At 41.3% G+C, this 21,293-nt stretch overlaps 1 protein-coding gene across 1 annotated transcript; it reads right to left on the reverse strand.

Annotated features, from left to right (window-relative positions):
• Positions 1–4,612: 4,612 nt before the first annotated feature.
• Positions 4,613–19,342, reverse strand: gli1 (GLI family zinc finger 1). The gene is made up of 12 exons (XM_010785607.1): positions 19,237–19,342; positions 16,545–16,777; positions 15,806–15,901; positions 15,506–15,704; positions 14,743–14,911; positions 14,424–14,531; positions 11,324–11,464; positions 11,048–11,197; positions 10,759–10,923; positions 10,037–10,279; positions 9,561–9,864; positions 4,613–9,352 (listed from the first exon to the last, which is right to left on the reverse strand). Exons 1-12 carry the CDS (start codon positions 19,305–19,307, stop codon positions 6,786–6,788), a joined length of 4,446 nt encoding a protein of 1,481 aa, XP_010783909.1. The 5' UTR covers positions 19,308–19,342; the 3' UTR covers positions 4,613–6,785.
• Between the last annotated feature and the right edge of the window lie 1,951 nt (positions 19,343–21,293).

The raw sequence follows: 21,293 nt of genomic DNA on the forward strand, positions 1-21,293 counted from the left end.
TTTGGGTATGGGTAATTGGTGTACAGTTGAATCTGTTAAAAATACTTTGATAACAAAAACAAGCAGATGTCTTAATCGATCAGTAACCTATCATTTACTTGTTGCTTGAGTTGACATTTTTCACCACGTGTTTTACTCCTCGTTACTTCTGTAAAGTGGAATCTTCTCAAAAACTCCTCACACAGAGTCTTATAGTGGGCACAGCGTCTTACCTTAAATCTTTAGGCTGTTTGGAGAGGTGCAAATGAGCCTTTTAACCCCTTTTTGCTACATTTTCTCCTCGGAGAGATTATACTAACTACAGGTTAATGACAACAGGTGGTTGTGTGCGCATCCCCCTCTCCCCCCCCTGCTTCGTGTTTTATGGCTTGACTGTTATGCACGTCGCACCTGCGCTCGAGTACCCTGGAGAGGACCCCGTCCCGCGCCCCATTCACCCCTGGATGGCTGTAGGAAGTGCTGCATTGACCGTCCTTTGTGTTGCAACCTGGACCGTAATCTGTTTTGCAACTGAAAAAACATCCGAAATAAAACTCTAACGCAGCGTTCAGGACCCCCACCTTGGCTTTTTAGTGCCCCCCACATCTCAGTAACTCTGCGAGATAATACAAGCGAGCCGGGTAGCTTTTCACAGCGCATAATGAGGGAGTTTGAGCGGAGTAAACAAACTGCGATCTGACACTGTGACGCAGATTAGAGAAGTAAAGGACAGATTACCTGCTCGGATGTTTTAAGAGACTTGACGATTCAATTAAAAACCTAGATCCCCCACGACAAATAGGCGAAATTATTACCTTGCAGGGATATTAGGTGTTACCAACCAGATCATATACAAATATCATAACAATTAATGTATTATAGAAGTGTAATTTGAAACATCATGAAACATGTCGAACTCATACACAATAAACCCATCACAAACTATGGTGAGCCTTTTCATAACTTCTTAAGACTTAACATAAACGTATCGCATTTTTTATTTTATTTTCTCATATAGGTCTTATGAACTAATTTAGAAGATAACTTTTGACTCTTTATGTGAAGCTAACTGAAACTCCATTTAAATTGTTAAATAGGCCTACAGTTTTCACAACTGCATGAGCTCAAGGTTACATTTTAAGTAAGAACTTTTTCCCTACATTTTCAGAATAGTGAAAAAACAAAATGCAAACCCCCTTCATTCTTTTACCCATCATGGCTGCTGGGGGTTTGTCTCTTAATGTATTCTGGAAGAGAAAGCATCCTGAAGGTGGGGAGGGAGCACAGGGCCGAAGAAAGAGAGGGACAGAAGGGTCATCTCGGCTCTTTGTGGTGGGATGGATAGAGGAGAGGAGGTGTATGAGGAGGGGGCAATAAACTCTGCCACAGATGAGGGTCACAGAGGTGCAGAGGTGCTTCAGAGGTCCTGGGAGCTGATTTTTTTGATCATATGTTATGGTCATTCCTCCACACAGTTGTCAGTCAGGGTTTCAGGTTAATTGCTTTCATTCAATTGAGTTTAAACAAATTGTTCGTTTCTTACTAAGAAGTTTTGTTTAAGTTTATTGTAGCTTGTTACTTTTACCTGAATTTGGAGCTGTGGGTATTGTAGGGTGTATACCGTTGTTTTATTAACTTTAAAATTAGCATATTGCACTTTTATATGGGAAAGATAGGTTACATATAAAACATTCACCTACTGTCTTCAAATTAGCCTTTCTAAGATGCATTTAATAAGCACCTTTTTAAGGGGGTTATTGAGGTTGGGGATATTATTTTATTTCGGCTATAGTGAGATTTTTGCACAGTCTAATTTAATCCGGGTTTAATAGTTGTACAGTGTAAAATAAGAATACAGCAATGCCGCAGCGGTAATTTTAGCTACTGTCTTGTTAAAACACACACACACACACACACACACACACACACACACACACACACACACACACACACACACACACACACACACACACACACAAGGAGGAGCATGGAGGAAGCAGTCCCACTGGGGTTTTGTCCCTGACTGTGGTGTATGGGTTCAAAGCTTCTTGCATGGGGAGGAGAGCCCTTAAACAGCATATTAAGCAGGAGTTAATTATATGCCAACCTAAGTGACAAAGGGAAAGAAAAGCCTCCCTCTGAATGGCAAGACAAGAAAAGAGAAAAGTCATTATGCTGCCCACTTCTTGCATTTGAAAAACTCTTATTTTGGCATTTTCATTTCTAACTGCAGAAAATAAATCACATTGTAGAGTGTCGAAAACAATGTCTTTGCATCAGTGCTGACTTTTTACACTATCGTGGAACTCAAACATGTTCAGGAATATAGTTAAAAACATCCCCCCAGGCACACACACACTCACTCTCTCTAATTTGTGAAAGGAAGCGATGGTCAGTTTGCATAACAAAAACGTTGGCCTGAGGCAAGAGACAATACAATGTTTCCAGGAGAAGAATCTGTCAACTAAATTGTTTTTAATTATGTAAAACGGTGAGTTAAGTTAAACATTAAACACTTACAGTAAGCCTATTCAATATTTTCTTAATTGTTTCTTCTAAGCATTTCATGGGATTTAGTTTAGTTTGTGCACCTCTTTGCGACAGTGACTGTTTTAGTGTAGTTTCAAATGAGTAAACACACGTTTGATGTGTTGTACATTTGTATGATGTAGCCACTCATCTAGAATTACAAAGCCAGATTTCAGTCTAAATTATACAAATGTATTATTTTCCCTTTAATCTTCTTTCAGCAGCCCTTCTTGTGAACACATGCAGTATTTGACCACATTGTGGAGATTTAACTATTGTTTTTGTTCAAATAACCATATGGATATGCCAGATTTCAGATCAGTAGTCCGTCAGGAGAAGTCCCCCTTGCCTTGGAGCGAATGAGTCAACTTTAGCCTCAGTGCCAGGCTGTAAGTGGCTGCCGTGAGTCTACTGTGCCATGCCACAACACCACAATGCCAATATAGTCCCAGCACTCTGGGGCCCCTGAACCAAAAAGAGCCAGTGCTGTAAAAAGTAATGGCGGTGATAGCATTTAAAAAAATATCACATTAAAAAGTTAATGTAAAAGTTCAGCAGACAGCAGATTAAATGACAGCATAAGCACACAAAGAAGTGTAATACAAAATGACAGACAAGGTGATGGAGCCCCTTTCTAAAGGAAATTAGGACATTCTAATGCATGTTTTATATCGAAATCTTTAATAATGCTACATACCGTAAGCGTCATCAATTCGTAATAGTTTTTTAGGCGGTTTAATCCATAGCTTCATTCCTTAACAGTGAGTTAATAGGTCTAGGTAGCTACTCTTGCTATGGTTACCGACGATTAATACAGTTTAAAACCTTTTTCTTTTTCCTGCGTAACATTTACAGTAAACCAACAACTACTCGACAAGACATGTACAATTAATATTTTCAGTAGACTTAATGTATTTTCCCAATTTTAATCATAATAATTTATGAATAAGAAATTAATTTGACTTTGTTGTCATATAGTTTAAGTAGACTATGTGTACAGGAGTAGTCATCTGCCGGCGGAGGGATACTTCAGTGGGCTATACGGTATATCCGAGGGGTAACAGATTCAAGGTATGAGAGACATAAGGATATCAAGAAATATATTTCTTTTTATATAATAATGCTTCAATCTGATGGAAAAATCACTCATTGGTTACAATGCTCCTAATTCACTTCCACCACCATATCCTGTAATGTGAGGTCACAAATAGACATGACTTCATTTTTAGGAGTAACAAGCCAAATAGAGTGGGAAACCCCTGGTGAAAAGTATCATATAAAACAGTGTCCTGGTTATGGGATTTTTTCTCCCATTTTCTAAAATCTCTGATTTGATATCTTTAAAAGCAGATATGTCATGTTGATAATATTTTACGAGCAACATTTGTTGTAGTTTTTCTTTCTTAAAGAAAACTGTGGCCCTGAGTGCCAATCCCCACTGACCTCAGGGAACCTGTCCAGGCACTGATGTCACCAACAGCAGCCATTTTTAATACTCATCCACTTACTAACTGTAGCAGACAAGCACATCGCCATAGCTCACAATAGGCTGACTTGCAGCTAGATATAAATTGTATCCATGACAAGGGGATTTTCCAATTAGTACGAGGAGAAAAGGTTAGATGATTTGGGATAGATGTCCTTTGCTTGGTCAGTTAATTACACTTGCAATCATTTTGGGGTAAAATGTTGTTGGGTCACATTAATCACAATTACACCAAATATAGTTTGACTGCCAAAAACGGCTGTAGACGATTTAGAGTCTCTTATTATACACCCATGTTTAGAGTGTGCAGAATTCCGGGGGCTTCATTCAGAGTGAATGAAAGAGAAACATGGTTAGCTATTTGTTCTTGTTCTCAGGCTGCACTGCACTCTATTGGCGTGACAAAGTCATTGCATTCATCCATCAGGAACAGCAACACATGTCAGACAGCAGAGCAGGCATAGGCTTCCTACCTTAACTTTAAACCTCCTTAATCTATAGAATGAGCACATATGGCTCAATACAGCATTTGAGTAGCATTGTATGTTGACAAAACACAATTCGACATTACAACAAAGGACATGAAAAGAAAAGATTGACAATCCTTCTGCATCCATCCCACTGAACATCTTTATTCATATACTGGTAAAATATAACACATTTGTATAAAAATGTAGAAAATTGTACACAAAATATAACACTTGGCTTTTTGTCTATTGTAGTTAATGCTACTAGGCTATTATAGCTTTCAGTTGCTAAATGTGATATTCTTTTGCCAGCAAAAAAGTAAGAATGAAGGATGACAGATATAAAAAAAATACACACACAAAGAAGGCAACATCAATAAAGTTCATTAATATAAAAAGATAATTTTATACAAAACATCTCATACATTCTAAAGAACAGCACTATCAGTCAATGTTCATGCCCTTATTGCTAGTGTTAGTGTTGTGTTAAAATAGACTATTTGTGCATCTTTTATCAGTCATTTTAAGGTGTCTTTGGTAGTTTTAAACTTTTTTCCAAAATGAAGAAATATACATTCCTGTAATGCTTGATACACTTTGAAGTCACGCTACTTTTTTTATTCTGGAAAGTCACATAAAAAGCTTCAGCAATACTTATTTGTGGACTTATTGAGTCGAGATTTGCTCAGATATGTTCTTGAATTACTATTAAAAATACTGTAATAATTGTTTATCGCTATCAAAATTAGGTTAATTTGAATAGTCACAAGAGACAGAAACCTCTCCACGCAGTGCTGTAGTCAGTGCAAAGCCACAGTGTAAAATGAGTTCCCCTACCAAAAGCTGCAGCCTTCTTCCGTATGAATAAGCTCAATAGTTGCGAAAAAGTACCTCAATGTACCCGTGAAAATATGTATTTTACTACAGTGGTAGCAATTGATAACATTCCTGCTTCTTGATCCTCTATCCTGAATTAGTATGAGGAATTTTCCAAATAACTCCTCTTTGGGATCAGAGCCAGAGTGCAGTAGCTCTGTACTATTAGTGTACCTACGTTGCTCAAACATGGGCAACTATTAAAGATCCGCTGACTCAGGTGTCATTCAAAATAGCCGTCATCCTCAGCTGAGTCATACACCAGTAGTAGATCGGGTTATTGTTTAATCAGACATACTGTAATTTAGAGTTTTTTTTAGCACACACAACATATGAACGTATCACCTACTATGTATGTACCTCATAGAACCAGGGACTTTTCTGTTCTGCAGCTATAAACACCATTTGAAAGAAAATAAGTACACAGCTGCTTTACGAACACTTACAGTAAACATGTGGAGTGCAAACTCTCTGTCTGGAAAGGCAATTACAACATACAAGTAATCTGAAAACTAAAGATGCAAACACCAACAAGTCCTGAGAGTCTGTCTCTGACTGCATCTGGGCATGTGTTGGAATACTGATATGCCACTATAGAGCGTGTTGTTGATGACAAGGAAGAAATCCCTATTAATACAGATTAATATTTAGTAGCACCGAGAAACAACTTCTCAATCACTAAAAGCACAACTTTAGTCTTCACTTAGCTTTTCGAAACACCCATCTTATAAACTCTTTTCTGAACATTGGCCTTCAGAATTCAAGCAGTCTATCACAAGACAGAGGATGATTAATCCATTGTCTCTTTGTCATGTACACAACATTATAATATATGTATATAAAACGTATTTACATGCATCCTTCTCTACTCCACTGTTGCCACAGCCCCATGTGACTGGAATGCCTGTTTGGAAAACGTTCAGTATCAGTTTCATATCAGGCGTAAGGCTCTGTGTCTTACAGTAAGGCACAGAAAATACCAAGTACCAAGGCAGTGAAGGAACAATACAGTGAGGGAGGTTGATCAGGCACCTTTGGTTTTAAGGCTGAAAGTGAGGATTTTTACAATTCTGAAACCTGTGATAGGATCACATTCGCAGCTTTGTCTCAACTTGCGACCAAATTGTATTACATGGATATTCCATTAGCTACAGACCCCTCTCAAGTTCAGGATCCTGGATTGAATGCAGGTTTATATGTTGGGTTTATTTATAAACACTTATGTGAATGTTTAAAACAGCCCAGACTAATGATCCATCACATCAAATGATCCATTTAAAAAGGGGCCCACTTATCCTATTCCCCAACTGAAAGTTCTTACAAAGTAACCCCCTGTTGGTTACTCCTGAATACTGGGCTTTCATGTGGGATCTCAATTAAAACATTAAGAACTTGCCAAGGCCTCGACCTGATTGTTAATCTTCAAAAAGATGCCATAAACGTTCCTTTTAAGACAGTGTGTTCAGGTATTTGTTCTCCCCAGCCAGCGAGGTGAGCATTGATGTCATGTCGCCTACAGCCATGTTGGACAGACCTGAGCCTGGAGCTAGGGTAACAGAAGTCTGGGGGGTGTTGAGGCGGGATGAGGCCTGGGTGGAAGACCCTGGCTGACCCTGAAGGGGAGGGTTGATTGGGCTGAATGAGGAAGAATCAGCATCATCAATGATTGAGGTGAAGTCTATGCGAGCGTTATCGAGGTCCAAGTTTTCTAACGCATTGGAGATGGGGCCAGATTCAGGATAGGGAGTCATGGGGAGAGGTTTTGTGCCCCCTGTTGGGTCCAGGTTGGAACCCATAATGTGCTGCTGGTTGACACAAGGTCCATTCTGGGGGTCCATGTGTTTGTCCATGTTTATCTGATCTGAATAGTACATGTTATTGTTATTGGAAGGAGAGAACATTTCATTTTGCGTGTGCTGTGGATGCTGGACTGGAGGGAGTCGGACTGCTCGCCTGGGGCTGGAAGTGGAGTGGACAGGGCTGAGTTGGGGTGGGCTTCCAAGGTAGCTCCCTGCTACCTGTGACAGGCTGTTCTGGCGGCTGAGAGGTTTCCGTCCCTGAGGAGGCCTGGGGACCACCATCTCCTGACCATAACATGAGCCTTGGAGACCTGTCAGCTGCTGCTCTTTAGGTGGCACAGAGCTGGTCCCTCGGCCGTGGGCCGGGGGGCTCATGACCAGGTTCTGGTTAGGGTAGGACGGATATGGCTGGTTGGAGTAGAGATTCTGATTTTGATGCTGTGGACTTAGCTGCATCATTGCTGTCTGGCCACTCATATCCATATTATCAGATAGAGGAGGAGGTTTTATTCCACTCTGCTGCTGCTGTTGTTGCTGTTCTTGTTGCTGCTCCCACATGAGTGCTTGTTGGGACTGTACATAGTTTCTCACCATCATCTCCTTCACCTGCAGCATGGGGGTTTCTGACCTCTGCCCATCTGTCAGCGCAGTACCAGCACAGCCTAAGCTCAAGCCCCCTCCACTGGGGTAGGAGTTCTGGTTCGGCCCTTGAAAGTCACAGCTGGGATTGTTTGAGTTCCTCAGCAGGACCTGGCCAGGTTGTGGGTAACCTTGAGTCTGCTGGAGGAGCATCCGCTGCTGTTGGAGCTTAGCACTTTGACAGGCATTTCCACCTCCCATCCCAGGGTGGAACTGCTGCTCAGGCTTGATGGTAAGCTTGTGGGTTCCATCTGGACTGTTGTAGAGGCCTGTCTGATTGTTGAAGTGGGCTTGTGTGTGTTGAGGCTGCAGGCTAGGATCTACAAACTGCATTCCTCGCTGGTTCTGGATAGCCTGGTTGGGAGTTTGGATTTGGTTGTGGGAATCAGTCCAAGGACCTCCAGCATCACCACCCTGGCCACAGCCTGGGTAATTGGGGCCTGAGGGGCTAAGCTGGCATGTGCTCATGCTGTACTCGGTCTGTTGGAGAAGGGAATTGGATATGCCCTCCGAGTGAACAGGCCTTGCTTGGCCTATTGGATTTCCACCAGCCCTGGAAGGGACTTCCCCCCCCTGGTTCTGGTAGTGGCCCTGCATGTAACCCTGGTCTGGGCAACTCGGAGAGTCATGTCTTGGAGACAGCTGATTTCCGAGAGAAGCCCCAGCTCCTCCCATAGTTTGATGCTGTTGCTGATATCCCATGAAGCTTCTCTCTCCAGGGGGCATCATCATGGAGCGATCCCTGGCTTCAACAGAGCCAATCTGGGGCTCCATACCCATAGCCTCCATCATTACATTCTCTGTGATGCTAGGTGGCCGAGGGGAGTAAAGATGGCGAGAAAGACTGGTGTCTGAGCCACGATGTAGAAGCGCATTTCTTCGGCCCATCATGGCTATATTATTCAGGCTGTTGAAGCGCTTGGGGGCAGCTTGAGGATCTGCTACTGATCGGACGGGGTCACTGGCTCGCCTGCTGTGGTTGCCTGGAGCCTGGTGTGGGTAGATGACACCAGTGCCATACTCTGTGTTGGCACTGTGCCTACGTGGACCACCATGTTGGAGGAATGGAGGCAGAGGCTGACTCTGGTACTCACTCAAAACACCTCCTCTTCTGCCTGGAGTAATTGGGTGCTCCATATTGGGTAAAGGAGTAGGTGGTGGTCCACCAGTTGCTGCAGCATATTTGGCCTTTAGGCTGTATTGCTGGGCAGGTGTTAAAATAGGAAGACCTGGCAATCCTCCTCCTCCAGGACATGGAGCTCCTCTGCGATTGGTCTCAGGAGAGAGGGGGTCTCCCACACTCTGCTCTGGGCCAAGGTGGTGACATCCTCCGCCTCCAGTTCCTCCCATTTGTGAGACATCACTTGAGCGCCGGCTGGAAAGGTAAGGAGAGACCATGGAGGACCGACGGCTAACAGTATATGCAGAGCTTAAGCTGCTGGTGCCGCTTCCTCTTCTGTCATTTGAAGGGCAGCCAATCGATGTCCCACCTCCTAAATCGTGATTGGACAGTTCCATAACCCTTCGATTTGAGAGGAGTGGAGAAGGTGCACACATGCCCACATTCTCCCCTGGACCTGAAAATAAATATCCAGAAGGAGAAAGCTTAGAAACGTTTAAATAAAAACTATTAATGTCAATTTAGATAAAACAATGTTGTAACAATTTATATTTCAGCCCAGTGTAAATAGTGTGTTTTATGCAACAACTCAGGCTTCACACATACAAACCAAAGAATAGGCACACATCAGAGTTTTGGATTACATTTGTTGTATCATCACATACCCGGAAGTGCAGGTAGTTTGTGACTGGCACAGCGGCCAGGAGGGGGCGGCCTGCGGATTTGCTTCAGCTTGTCAATCTTCAGATTCTCCAGCCTCTTCAAAGCCTGTGCTGACATTCCCATTGTTCCAACACTTCCTGGCTCCCCTCCTCCTCCTGCAACTCCATCCTCCAGTGCTGTGAGATCCTCCAGACTGCCAGCTGCATTTAGGTTCATCTCCACCCCACTGTCATTGTTGTTGGCGCTCCCCAGTGGAGAACGTTCGCTACTGCAGGATGATTGACCACCAGGGCTGGGCTGGGATTTCTGAAATATTTTATGTGATGTGTTTTAATGTCAACACTTTTGCAGGAATGCTAATCATTTGTGATACTAAATGGGGGAACAACTATGGATGTGTGGCATCTAACAGCAAGCTTTTGTTTATTTTCTTGTATTTAAAGGATCTTGCAGGACATAGGCAAACTGTATTACTTACCAGAGCCGTCTCAGGAATAAGCAGTTTGCAGTCCTCCCTGCGTGTCTCCTCTTTCTCCAGCAGCAGTTCAGAGCTCGGGCATCCAGGGGTCATAGCTGAACCGGGGGGTCGAGGTCCTGTGTCTCCACGGTGCTTCTTGGTGATGTGGGCTTCAGGGCCGTGCACCGTCTTTACATGTTTACGCAAAGAGCTTGGATCTGTGTACCGCTTAGTGCAGCCGGGGATCTTACATACATAAGGTTTCTGTAAAAGAGCAAAGACACTGTCAATACATAAAACCTTCTTTGTGAATACAGTCTTGCATCCCAAAATAGACTTTACTACAACTTGACTGCTAATGACATTTTTTGTCACAATTAGCAGTTTATTATTAATAACTAAGGTCAGGTTTTTTACTGATTTGCTATAGCTTGCATTATGAACATCCAAAGATATTTTCAGAAGTGAAAAACTCCTTGCAAGTCTCCTATGTGATAGTATCAAATACAATCATCAATAGATGTGGACATATAAAGTATGGCCAATTTAACATCTTAGTCTACTCACTTTATTTTTGCCTTTGTATACACTGTCCCTTCGCTGCTACATTTTACATTTCCCTGCGGTGCGACAACTAAAGGATTTCTGATACTGATTCTGATTCTAATATAATATAATTTTCAATAATGTACGACCAGATTTCAATTAATTTAATTACTTTTCAGTGGTGCACACTACAGTACCTCATTGGAGTGAGTTCGGTTCTGGTGCTTGGCCCGATCTGAAGCGTTGGAGAAGGCTTTGTTACAGCCTTCGTGTTCACACACGTATGGTTTCTCTCCTGTGTGAGAGCGCAAATGGGTCTTCAAATTCTCCAGGCGAGAGTAGGCCTTATTACAGCCTTCAAACTAAAACAAAACAAAAATAGTTTTATAAAAACAGCCAAACTGCGAAAGAGAAACAAATAGCCAAGAAGAAACTGATTAAAACAGAGAAAAAAAGTACATGGACAGTGATTTAGGATACACTCACAGTGCACTTATGTGGCTTCTCTCCTGTGTGTCTGCGCATATGAACCACCAGCATGTACTGGGCTTTGAACGGCCTCTGTTCTCGAGAGCACTCCTGCCAGTGACACACAAACTCCTTCTTTTCCCCATGGATGTGCTCATTGTTGATGTGCTGTAAAGTAAACAGATATATAGAGGGATCCATTAACAATCTAAGTGGTATACTGTAGATCCCTTTTTGCTTAAAAGCTGTTTTTCTGCTTTCTGTACAGTGTCTTTTGACATTGACATCTCTTACATGAACAAGCTGCTCTTGTGTGTCAAACTCTTTGATGCAGCTCTCCCAGTGGCAGTTGGTTTCGTAGATGGCCTCTGGTTCAGGCTTCCCGTCGTCCTTGTCCATGTCATCTCTGCCATCCAGTAGGCCCATGAGGGGGTCCTGATGAAACATAAATACAGACCAGAAGATCATGATTCAAGTTGAAGGAAATGGTGTTTAAAAATAGGTGATGGGTTATTTGGGCAAGTAGAGAATAGCCCCACCTGCTGGCAACAGAGAAAAGGGTTGTTTTATTGGAGCTGACTAATCTGGAAATCAATATTATCGTTAAATAATGCAAGACTTGAAAAAAGGAACATTTATGGGATTCTTCCTCTAGAGAAGACATTATCTGTATTTAGATAAATGTATGAGCCTTGAACTGAAAAAAACAGCAGTACTAATTGCATTGAAAATATCTGTGTTTGGTTGTATGGTAGCTACTGTAACTGGCAAAAGTATTAACATATTAAAAAATAACATTAGTGGCTGCTTTTATTTATCTTTTTTCTACATCATTTAATTTGTTGGATATACGTTTATAGTAAGAGTATAGTTTGGAAATTGTTTCATTGCCTTGGTCAATGAAAACGGATGGCACAAAGGTAATGCCAGGTGCGGCTGATTACCTGTTGCAGCACTGCAATCTGATTGGCTATTTACTGTTGTCGTCATTTGCTCTTAGTTTAGCAGAAGTGGAAACAAAATAGTAAACTGCGGACACAATGAACGATATGGACTATCTTGAACAGCACAGAGTTACAAGTTTTCAGTTTGAATAAAAAACGTGAGACATTTGGAGGCCACCAACCGCGCGATATTGTTATAAACTAAACCGTTGGTTCACCAGAAATATAAAATGGCTAACTGCTAGCTTGTCACAGAAGACGCTTTTTTTGCCTCCCGTTTGTTATTCGGACCGGAGAGGACCTACTAAAAAACAGACTCAATCTCATCTCAAGCATCTTTCTGATAGGAGTCTCAATGTGAGAGCAGCAGGACAGCGTGGTCAACAGGGGATCGAGCTGCAGGATAACAACAAGCTCTGTCGGATTATTTCCTGTGTTTAACTGTGTAGAAAACGTGACATACTTCATTATGACAATGCAGAGGGGGAAGAAGTACTCAGATCTTCTAGTTAAATAAAAGTATACAGTACCAGAGTGTAGAAATACCCTTACAAGTAAAATTCCTGCAAACAACATTTTACTCAAGTAAAAGTACAAAAGTATTAGCATCAAAATACACTTAAGTACCACAATTAAAAGTACTAGTACTAATTATGCAGATTGGCCCACTTCCGAATATTATCAATGATATGTTTTGATTATAATTATTGATGCATTAATGTGTTTATCAAAGCTGGTACATTTGCAGCTATTTTTAATGACTATGTATGCTGCAGGGTAGCTTGTGAATTTATTCCAGGTGTTACTAAAGTCTTATTAAAGTGCTGATTATATTAATTATGTAGTTACTTTAAATCATTAAACAAAAGCTGCAAAGTAACTAAAGGTACTCAATGAAGGAATTGGAGTAAAAAAACATGATTTAGATCTGTGGTAATGGGGTAGAAGAACAAATTAGGAAATAATTGAACCTCCCAAGTAAAGTCCCTCTAAATTGTCCTTGAGTAGGCCTACAGATCTTGAGTAAATCTACTTGGTTACTTTACACCAGGGGTCGGCAACCTTTTTGATATGAAGTGCCATTTAAAAAAAAAAAATTGATCAGCGTGCCAACGATCGAGAATTATCAACCTGGGGGGGGGCGGTTGAGGAGCTTGACGCTCGTGAACTATCAGCAGGAGGGCGGGGGAGCCTCGCTGAGGGGAAGCAGTGTGTGGACCTGTCAGCGAACTTACATGATGCCGAATTTAACACATTTAAATAATTGGTTTAAACGGCATAATAATAAGGACGATCGTCCGTTCTGTGATTCTCCAGAGCACACATGTTATGATATTAGGGTCATGCAGAGTGAGATGAGATCGCTGTCCCTTTAAGAGAGAGAGAGAGGGTGTCATGTGGCTTGTGCATGTGTGTTTGTGGATGGTAGAGCGACAGTGAGGGAACGTGTGTATGTTTCTGGAAGTGAAACGAGGAAGCAGAAAAACAGAGGTCTGTGATGTATTTTGTGAAACAGAAGAACAGCTAAATAAATGCAACGGCCTCCCAAGAAGAGCTCGCCTCTCTCCAGTCATTTAAGCTAAAGTGGGTTATTGAACCTGAAGCTTGTTGCTTCTGCCCTCCTCGACTACGGTCTGGGAGCCGACAGGAAAGTTCAACACACAGATGGCCAGTCCGCCCCTTTGTAGCATATTATTTCGATGAGAGATGAGCAGATCGCCACTGGGCTTTCAACTAAATACACAGTCACGCAAAAACTGTGGCATTTGTACAGCTCCTTATGGGTACTGCAATTAGTGAAGTGCTTTCCTCCGTGGTGAAACGATCAGCACTGCACCACGGAGGAAAGCGGCAGAAAGTCACCTGGAGATAAAGAGAGCGGGGCTGCGTTGCGTGCATGGCTTCCTTCTGCAGGTAACGGGGAGACGCGCTCTGGCGGCGGTCTCGTTCAGGATCCGAAAATACAATTTAAATATTTTGCACACTTATTCCACTTATTCCTAGTGTGCCACTGGTTACGGTGCCGCGTGCCAATGCTGGCACGCGTGCCAGGGGTTGCCGACCCCTGCTTTACACCATTGTGACAAAGTGTTTATTTTATCTGTCTGCATCTATGCAAAGCAGCACTTTTTTGTACCGCTCTGAGAAACGCATGTATACGAGATCAGTCATGTTCTGCTGACATGATGGAGGTCCTTTGCCAACAACATAAAACTAGTTATAAACGCTAGAAGTATTCTTCTTTCTTTGCATGCTGTGTCTGTAATAGTCAGTCGAACATGTTCACAAACTGCAATTTGTTTGTGATCCGCCAACATTTAACTCAATTTCCATGAAATGTGCCACGGATATATGAGTTTATATTCCTGCATATGACAAATCTTAATGCCAAAACTACAATTGTGGTGTGATGGTGAAAACTACTTGTGAGAAAAAAAACGATTCTTTACCTGAGTGCCAGTGGAAGAAGGACTGGCCACATCACCCTCTGACCTTTCCTCCATGCTCTTCAAATTCATGCCATCCATGCCAAGTCCCAGCCCTGGCTCTGTCTTCAGCTACAAAACAAAACACACATCACGTTACCTTTGTTCGTGTCTATGAAAGTCATTAACATACAATTAGCACAGATGTAAATTCTCCCTACTGAAGACCTCCCTTTGCTTCCTATTCCCACCTCCCATGCATCCACTTCCAAGAAATATCAAGCAAAGTGTGTTCTGCTACTGAATTGTTGCGAGATTTTTGTGAGTGAGAAGGCTGTCTTACGTGTCCATGCTTGGGTGGAACGTGGAGCCGAGGATTGTGGGGAGGTAAGCGGGAAGCTTGGCAGGGACCTTGTGTGTGTCCACCCAGAGACGTCCCCCCGCCTCCTCCATACATTGAAAAGTGTTGCCTGGATTGGCAGTTTATATTGCTGGAATAGCCAAGGGACGGGCTGTAAGATAACAATATGACAGTGTTAAGAATTCAATCTGATGAAACTGGTGAAATAGTTAATATCACTTAAAATCCAATACAACTGTTGGCCAATTTGCTGAAATGTAGAGTGGACTGGGCGAAAAAACATTCAATACTCTTTTTTTCCTTTTAATACTTGAAAACGTCACTTTTTTCCGCATTTCTTTGTTGATCTTATTTCCCTAATTTGCCTTTGTACATATCTACCTTTTCGTTAATAACTAAATCCCCATATTTGCTGAGAAACTGGTCAGCTGACATGAAGCTATGAATCACACAAACAGGTACATTTCACCACATCTTTATTACAGTGCACCTTTATTTGATCTCTTTTTTTTGACCAACTGTGCTCGCTTGAGCGTTCAGACTTCATATTCATATATTTTGGTAAATATTGGTGCACTAATGTGGCCAAATTAAGGGAGAGGGAACACCACAAACTTCACGCCTCAAAGTAAAATGCATTTATGATACTTTTATAATTTCTTGAATATTAGAGTTTACTAGTCTGAGGTAATTGCTATTTACTATGTACGTGTGTGCCTAAATATCTGAAGGTAAGATGTCTGACCTCATGGCGCTCACAGAGAGGTGCCCATAAGAACTGGCCCCATTAGGGTTGCAGCGAGAGTTGACAAAGGCCACCAGAGAGTTGGGTGATGTGCGGATCACTGTCTGCAGGTCCACACTGGCATCAGACAGAGGAGAGATAGACAGAGCTCTCTTTTTACTCAGCTTCAGTATGGATCGAGGTGTGGAGAACCTTGAGCCTGAAGGGGAACAGACAACAGGAAGAGAAGGAAGGTCAGCTCGGAGGATGCAAACATCACAAAATGAATTTAATAGGAAACTGTGGGGAGTCTTTTCTTACCATCAACTGAGCCCATCTGATCTGAGCCAGGATGGCAGAAGTTGTGATGAGAGGACATCATGTTGTTCTGGTTACAGTAGGGGGTACTGTTGCCACCTGTTGGATATTAAAGACAGACTGAAACACTTAAACATACTACTGCTAAGATGTAAATCAACAGATCTTGTGTTAGTAAGGTACACAAATGGTTCACAGGTTTCCTCTTACTCATCATGTAGCAAGTTTGCTTGTTTAAAATCTCAATTACATATCATGTTAACTAGCAGTTGTGTTCTTCTAAAAGCTGCATGAGCAAGTAAGGACATCCACTTGCATTTTGGTTCAGTCATTTGAAGTATTATTATAGGTAGAGTTGCAAGGATCACTTGTAAACGTAGCTTTTCTCTAATGAAAGGAAGAAGCGAGACAATTGACTGTCCTGTCAGGTTTTATAGTGATTTTCCTCTTAGTTTTTGAGAGGAACACTATTCACTGTATATATTTGTTATATGTACAGGTTCTTTGTTTACCCCTAATTCACTTTAGGTTAACTAGGTAATTTAGATCAGTCCAAGCTGGTGTTTGACCACGTAACAGACATGGCATATATCTTAGCATATACAAGTCTTCTATTGTCTGCAGATCTTTCCTATTGTTGAAATCTGGGTAGTCTCTGTTTCCTTCTCCGTCTCTCAGGTGTCTTCACGTTGAAATCAGTAGCAGCTGAGATTTAAGAGATGTAAAAGATACTCTGACTCACCCTCTGGGGGCGGCATGCCCCTGTGGCCCATCATACTGTGTGGCGGTGGGGCCTGAGGGGGCCTCATATATTGATCCATGCAGTGGCCAATCCCCTGGCCTGGGCCAGATCCATGAGTCATACTGGGAGTCATGGGGTTATACATAGCGCGGCAGTCCTGGGGGGGGCCGTTGAGGAGCGGGCTACGCAGCGAGGTCACATCACTGTAGGGAGACTGGTCTGATGAGACTATGCTGCAGATATCAAAGAAACACTATTATCAATCATGAGAAATCCAAAGTAAATGTGAAAAATTGCAAATGCAAAAAGTGTGATGGAAGCTGTGGACATAGAAGACATAAAGTGGTAACAGTGTCAAAACTGTTATGATTTTTTTATATATTCTACATTATATGTGATAAAGAGCAAGTTCCAACTTGAAACGTACTCTGTAAAAGCATTTTAAGATAAGCATTCAACATGGTTGCAAGTCACCAGTCAGGTTTCCATCCAAATATTTCTAATAATAATACAAATACATTGTAAATGTTCATTGTTTACACTCAAGCTTTTTAATAAATTAAAACGTATATATAAATTCAATAAATGGAATATGCACTTATAATATGTGAACAGAAACACACATATTGAGGCAGAAGGCATAGAGTAACAAATGCATTAAGTGAATGGATTTAGGTCTTTAAAGTGACAAAAGAGTGAATTATTATATATAAATTGGAAACGCATATTGAAAAGATGTTTTGTTAATGCATTTGTCCTAATCGGTCATTTGGGTCAAGTTAAGTGAGAGCAGCCTTTTGGAAACCTTCTATGAATACCACCATATTAAGCTTAGTAACTTTTAAAGCTAGTTCACAGCCTGGATCTCTTCTGATATCTGGTTCTCTCCACTAGATGGGGTATAGGCCTTACGTTGGTCTTCACTGGAAATGTACTCTTCTGGGTTTTCCCCTAGGAAAGCTTCATTGGAACTTTCCAATCTTCTCATTCATTTGAATGTTTTCTCTGACCTTTCTTCAGTCTGCCTTGGTAGTTTAAAATCTGTCTCTCTTCTTTTCCTCCCTCTCGCTGTCCCTCTCGCTCCTCTCCTGATGGGCAGACTTCATCTATCCACCTTCTCTTAAGTCCTCCTTTCAGTTCTTTAATTATTTCACCACAACGTGTATTCCACACAGGAGCTTAATCTGTCCTCTCTAATCCACTGTGCTGGTTCCCCCCGACTCTACCTCTCCCTCCTTTCTCCCTTTCTCCCATTCATCCCGTCTGTTATACTTCTCTGTTTCTCCCCCCCCCTCTCTCTCTCTCTCTCTCTCTCTGTCACTTTCTATCTTCTCTTCCTCACTCCCTCCTCCTCCTGCTCCTCTGTCTTTCTCTGTCCCTACTAGCCACCTTTCTCTCCATCTCTCTCTGTTTCTCCCTCACTCTGGGTAACCTGAGCAGGGCGCGAGGCAGTCATGCAGAGCGCAGCGGGGCCTGGTCAGCCTGTAATTAGCAGCTGTCAGAGAGAGGCCGAGTCCACCCGCAACCTGGGTGGCATGAGGGAGGGAGGGGGGGAGTAGAGGGGGAGGAGTGAGGGGCTGGACTAGCACTGCGGCCACAACAATTGCAGATAGTCCTGGGCTTCTGCACCCTCCAGGTACAATTTTCAAGCCTCTTAGATGAACATTATTCCCGTTTTCTAGATATGGAATAATTTTTTTTGATAATTTTAGCATAAAACCTGGGAGCAGGAGGCAATAGGATGAATCTGTCACACATCAGAAAAGGTGCCAACTGTAACCTTTCAACTTATTGACACACAGTGTCAAACCTCAAAGGGAACAGAAGAGAACAATTTGAAATGTATAAGTGGTGCACTAATACTTTATGTTGGGACTTTATTTAAGTCCTCCAATAACAGTTGATTTGCCAGGTGTTATATCATTGTGCCGATCCAAGAAAAAGAAATTATGGGCGGAAGGATGAGCTGTTGTTTGCCAAGAAATATCTACAACATGTAAGCTTGTTTATTAATGTGCTGTTGTATGTCAGCTAATATATGTTGGTAATTTTGATACAAAAATGCAGCTACTTTTTAAATAACTCAGACAATTACATAGTTTGTCTTCTATAAAGCTCTGTGGTACACTAGTTCATCTGTATATTTGTCACATTTAAGTGGAACTCTGAAGTTTGTGTATGATGTGTAAGAAACGAAAAACAATAATATTCTTCAATATATCGTTTTTAGATAATAACTTAAACATCAATCTCTGTATCTAGCTCAACAGGTAACATCCCCTTGATAACAACGTTCACATTTTTTTAAACGTTTTGTCTGTCAAAAATCAAGATGCAACATGTCAGCCTCAAAATATTGCCAGAAGTTCTTTTTTTACCAAGTATTTTGGACACTGCAAGGTTTTCTTCCCCCCTTTTTTCTTTTTCTTTTTTATGCTTATTTAGAATAATCACGTTATCATTCTATGTACTTAACATTAAGGCATGAGAGTGGTAACAATCTTCTTATCAATAAAATACATTTTATCTTATCTTTTCCCAGAAATAAAGCAAATAAGTGTATTTACCAAAATGTTGAGGTATTGCTTTTACTTCTCTTATAGCAGTTGTGGGATTCTGTATGACAAATAGACGTTAAATGCATCAAGGGAGTAATGATTGAGGACGTAGCACGTGTTCATCTCTCTCTTACCCTCTGGAGGGCTGGCTGGGTGAGGTCTCGTAGTGATACAGCCCCTGGTGTGGCTGCATGTCCACTGGCATTGGAGCTCCGAGACCTACTGCTCCCCAAACACCCTGGACCTGACACAGAGAAAAGGACACGGTTAGGCTGAAGCAAGGAAACCAAAACAAACCCCACCAAACTAAACTACACTCCACCAGACTGAAAAGCCAAATAGACAAAAACAATTGTGGTTGGGGAAAAAAAAAATATGTAGGATGTTAATAACAGACCAAACCAAGCTAAACAATTGAAGGGCAAAAAGAAAACTCCATCTGAAAAGCTTGAGTCATAATTATTTCAAACAAAGCGAGTACTACTCATTACTAAATACATGAAGAAGAAGGAAATATATTTAAACACATTGTTAAACATCGTTATGCAGTCTTGCATTTACATTTTACTGACAGTTGGTAAGCAGAGGAGTCATACTTTCTCAAGAATGAAAGCTAGAAGCACTCATAGTGGACAGTGATAAACGTGCTGCTATCCCTGCTTCATCCATCATATTTTATTGGATGAACTGTATGTGTGGAATGTAAACTCTTAATGTCAAACATTTTAATAACTGTAGTCAGTCTTTTCATGAATTAAAGCTAATACAAAATTATACAATGTAAATGATAAGGGATTAAAAAGCAAAACAATCTGATAACAATTAAACGCCATGCTGAACACAGTTTATGTATCATATTATGAGTCACTGTGGTGAACAGGAGGCTAATTTTATTAAAGGTATGTTGACACTAAAGTGATTTAAAGATCAGTTGTGTGGTTTATGTGTTATTTATGTAATTGAGGGGTTGTTAAACTCTTTTTAACTTTGAAAAACAACAATGCTTGATTTGCATTCCGCAGGCACATATCTACAGAAATATAAGCATCTAAAGCTCTATTTGGATAAATTATACATGTCACCAATAACTACATACAATAGGAAAAAATGTAAATGAATTTGCTCTAAAAATATATGTTGTTGATCGAAGAAGAACAACTCTCCAGATCATGTGATTGTCCTGATGTGCCCTGATGTACAGATTAGACAAAACCCTGTGACACAAACAGCGGGTTTGGCTGTAATCTCTCTTCTCTAAACAAAGTTGTGCACCTCAAACGCTGCTGACAGACACTAAAAACCTGCCGCACCTTCCCATCCTGGAAAGTAGCGATCACCACGGAAAGAGCATGAAGAAGAAGAAAATGTGGGTTTTACCTCAAAGCTTTAAAAACAAATACTTACGGGACGTTAGCAAAACAAACAGAGAAAAAAGTAACAGTAGAACAAAGCAGTCTTTTGTATGAGGCTCATATTGAGATGGTGTCTTTCAGCAAGAGTGCATGTGAAGGGTAATTCTAGCTGAGAGATCTTGGGAACAAGCACCTGCTCATTACATCCAACCACATCAGTGCAGGTACTAATAATCGGGACTGTGGTTCTCTAACATGGTTACACAGGTAATTAGGACCGAAAATTACTGTACACGTTCTCTGATGTCGTCGCTACCACATGTTTGGAAAAGCCAAAACATTTGTTAATATTAGTCTGGGTCAATTCAGAGATTTTTTTATGCAAAAGTAGCAGAAAATGCTATATTAGCTTGTCATTTCAAAACAAATGTGGACACTGATTATAAAAGACAAAATATAGAACATATTTTTGCAGATTAATCAATGATTAATGATTTTTTAATAATCCATACAAATTTCAAAATGTAAAAATTGTTCACAAATCTGACACAATGTTCTTTAGCTTTGTACTTAAGATGTTGCCATGTATGTCCCACCAAAATATCCCATTGCTGCTGTTAATGTGACAAGTGTTCGAACCTAAACTGAGAAAGCTTCTTTTCCCTGCAGATGAAAGCTCTGTGGTTTCAGTGTGACAGGTTGCCAGGCCTGTTATGTAGTACCACAAGTGTTAAAAGGGCAGTAGGGACCTATTTAAGCCCACAAACCACCACGGGGATTTGATACGCAAAGTTAGCGATTGGTTAAATGATGTGGGCGGTCCGGGGCTAATTGCATAT

Source organism: Notothenia coriiceps, unplaced genomic scaffold (genome assembly GCF_000735185.1).
Source record: "Notothenia coriiceps isolate Sejong01 unplaced genomic scaffold, NC01 NC01_scaffold00028087, whole genome shotgun sequence".
In the NCBI taxonomy this organism is placed as follows: Eukaryota; Metazoa; Chordata; class Actinopteri; order Perciformes; family Nototheniidae; genus Notothenia; species Notothenia coriiceps.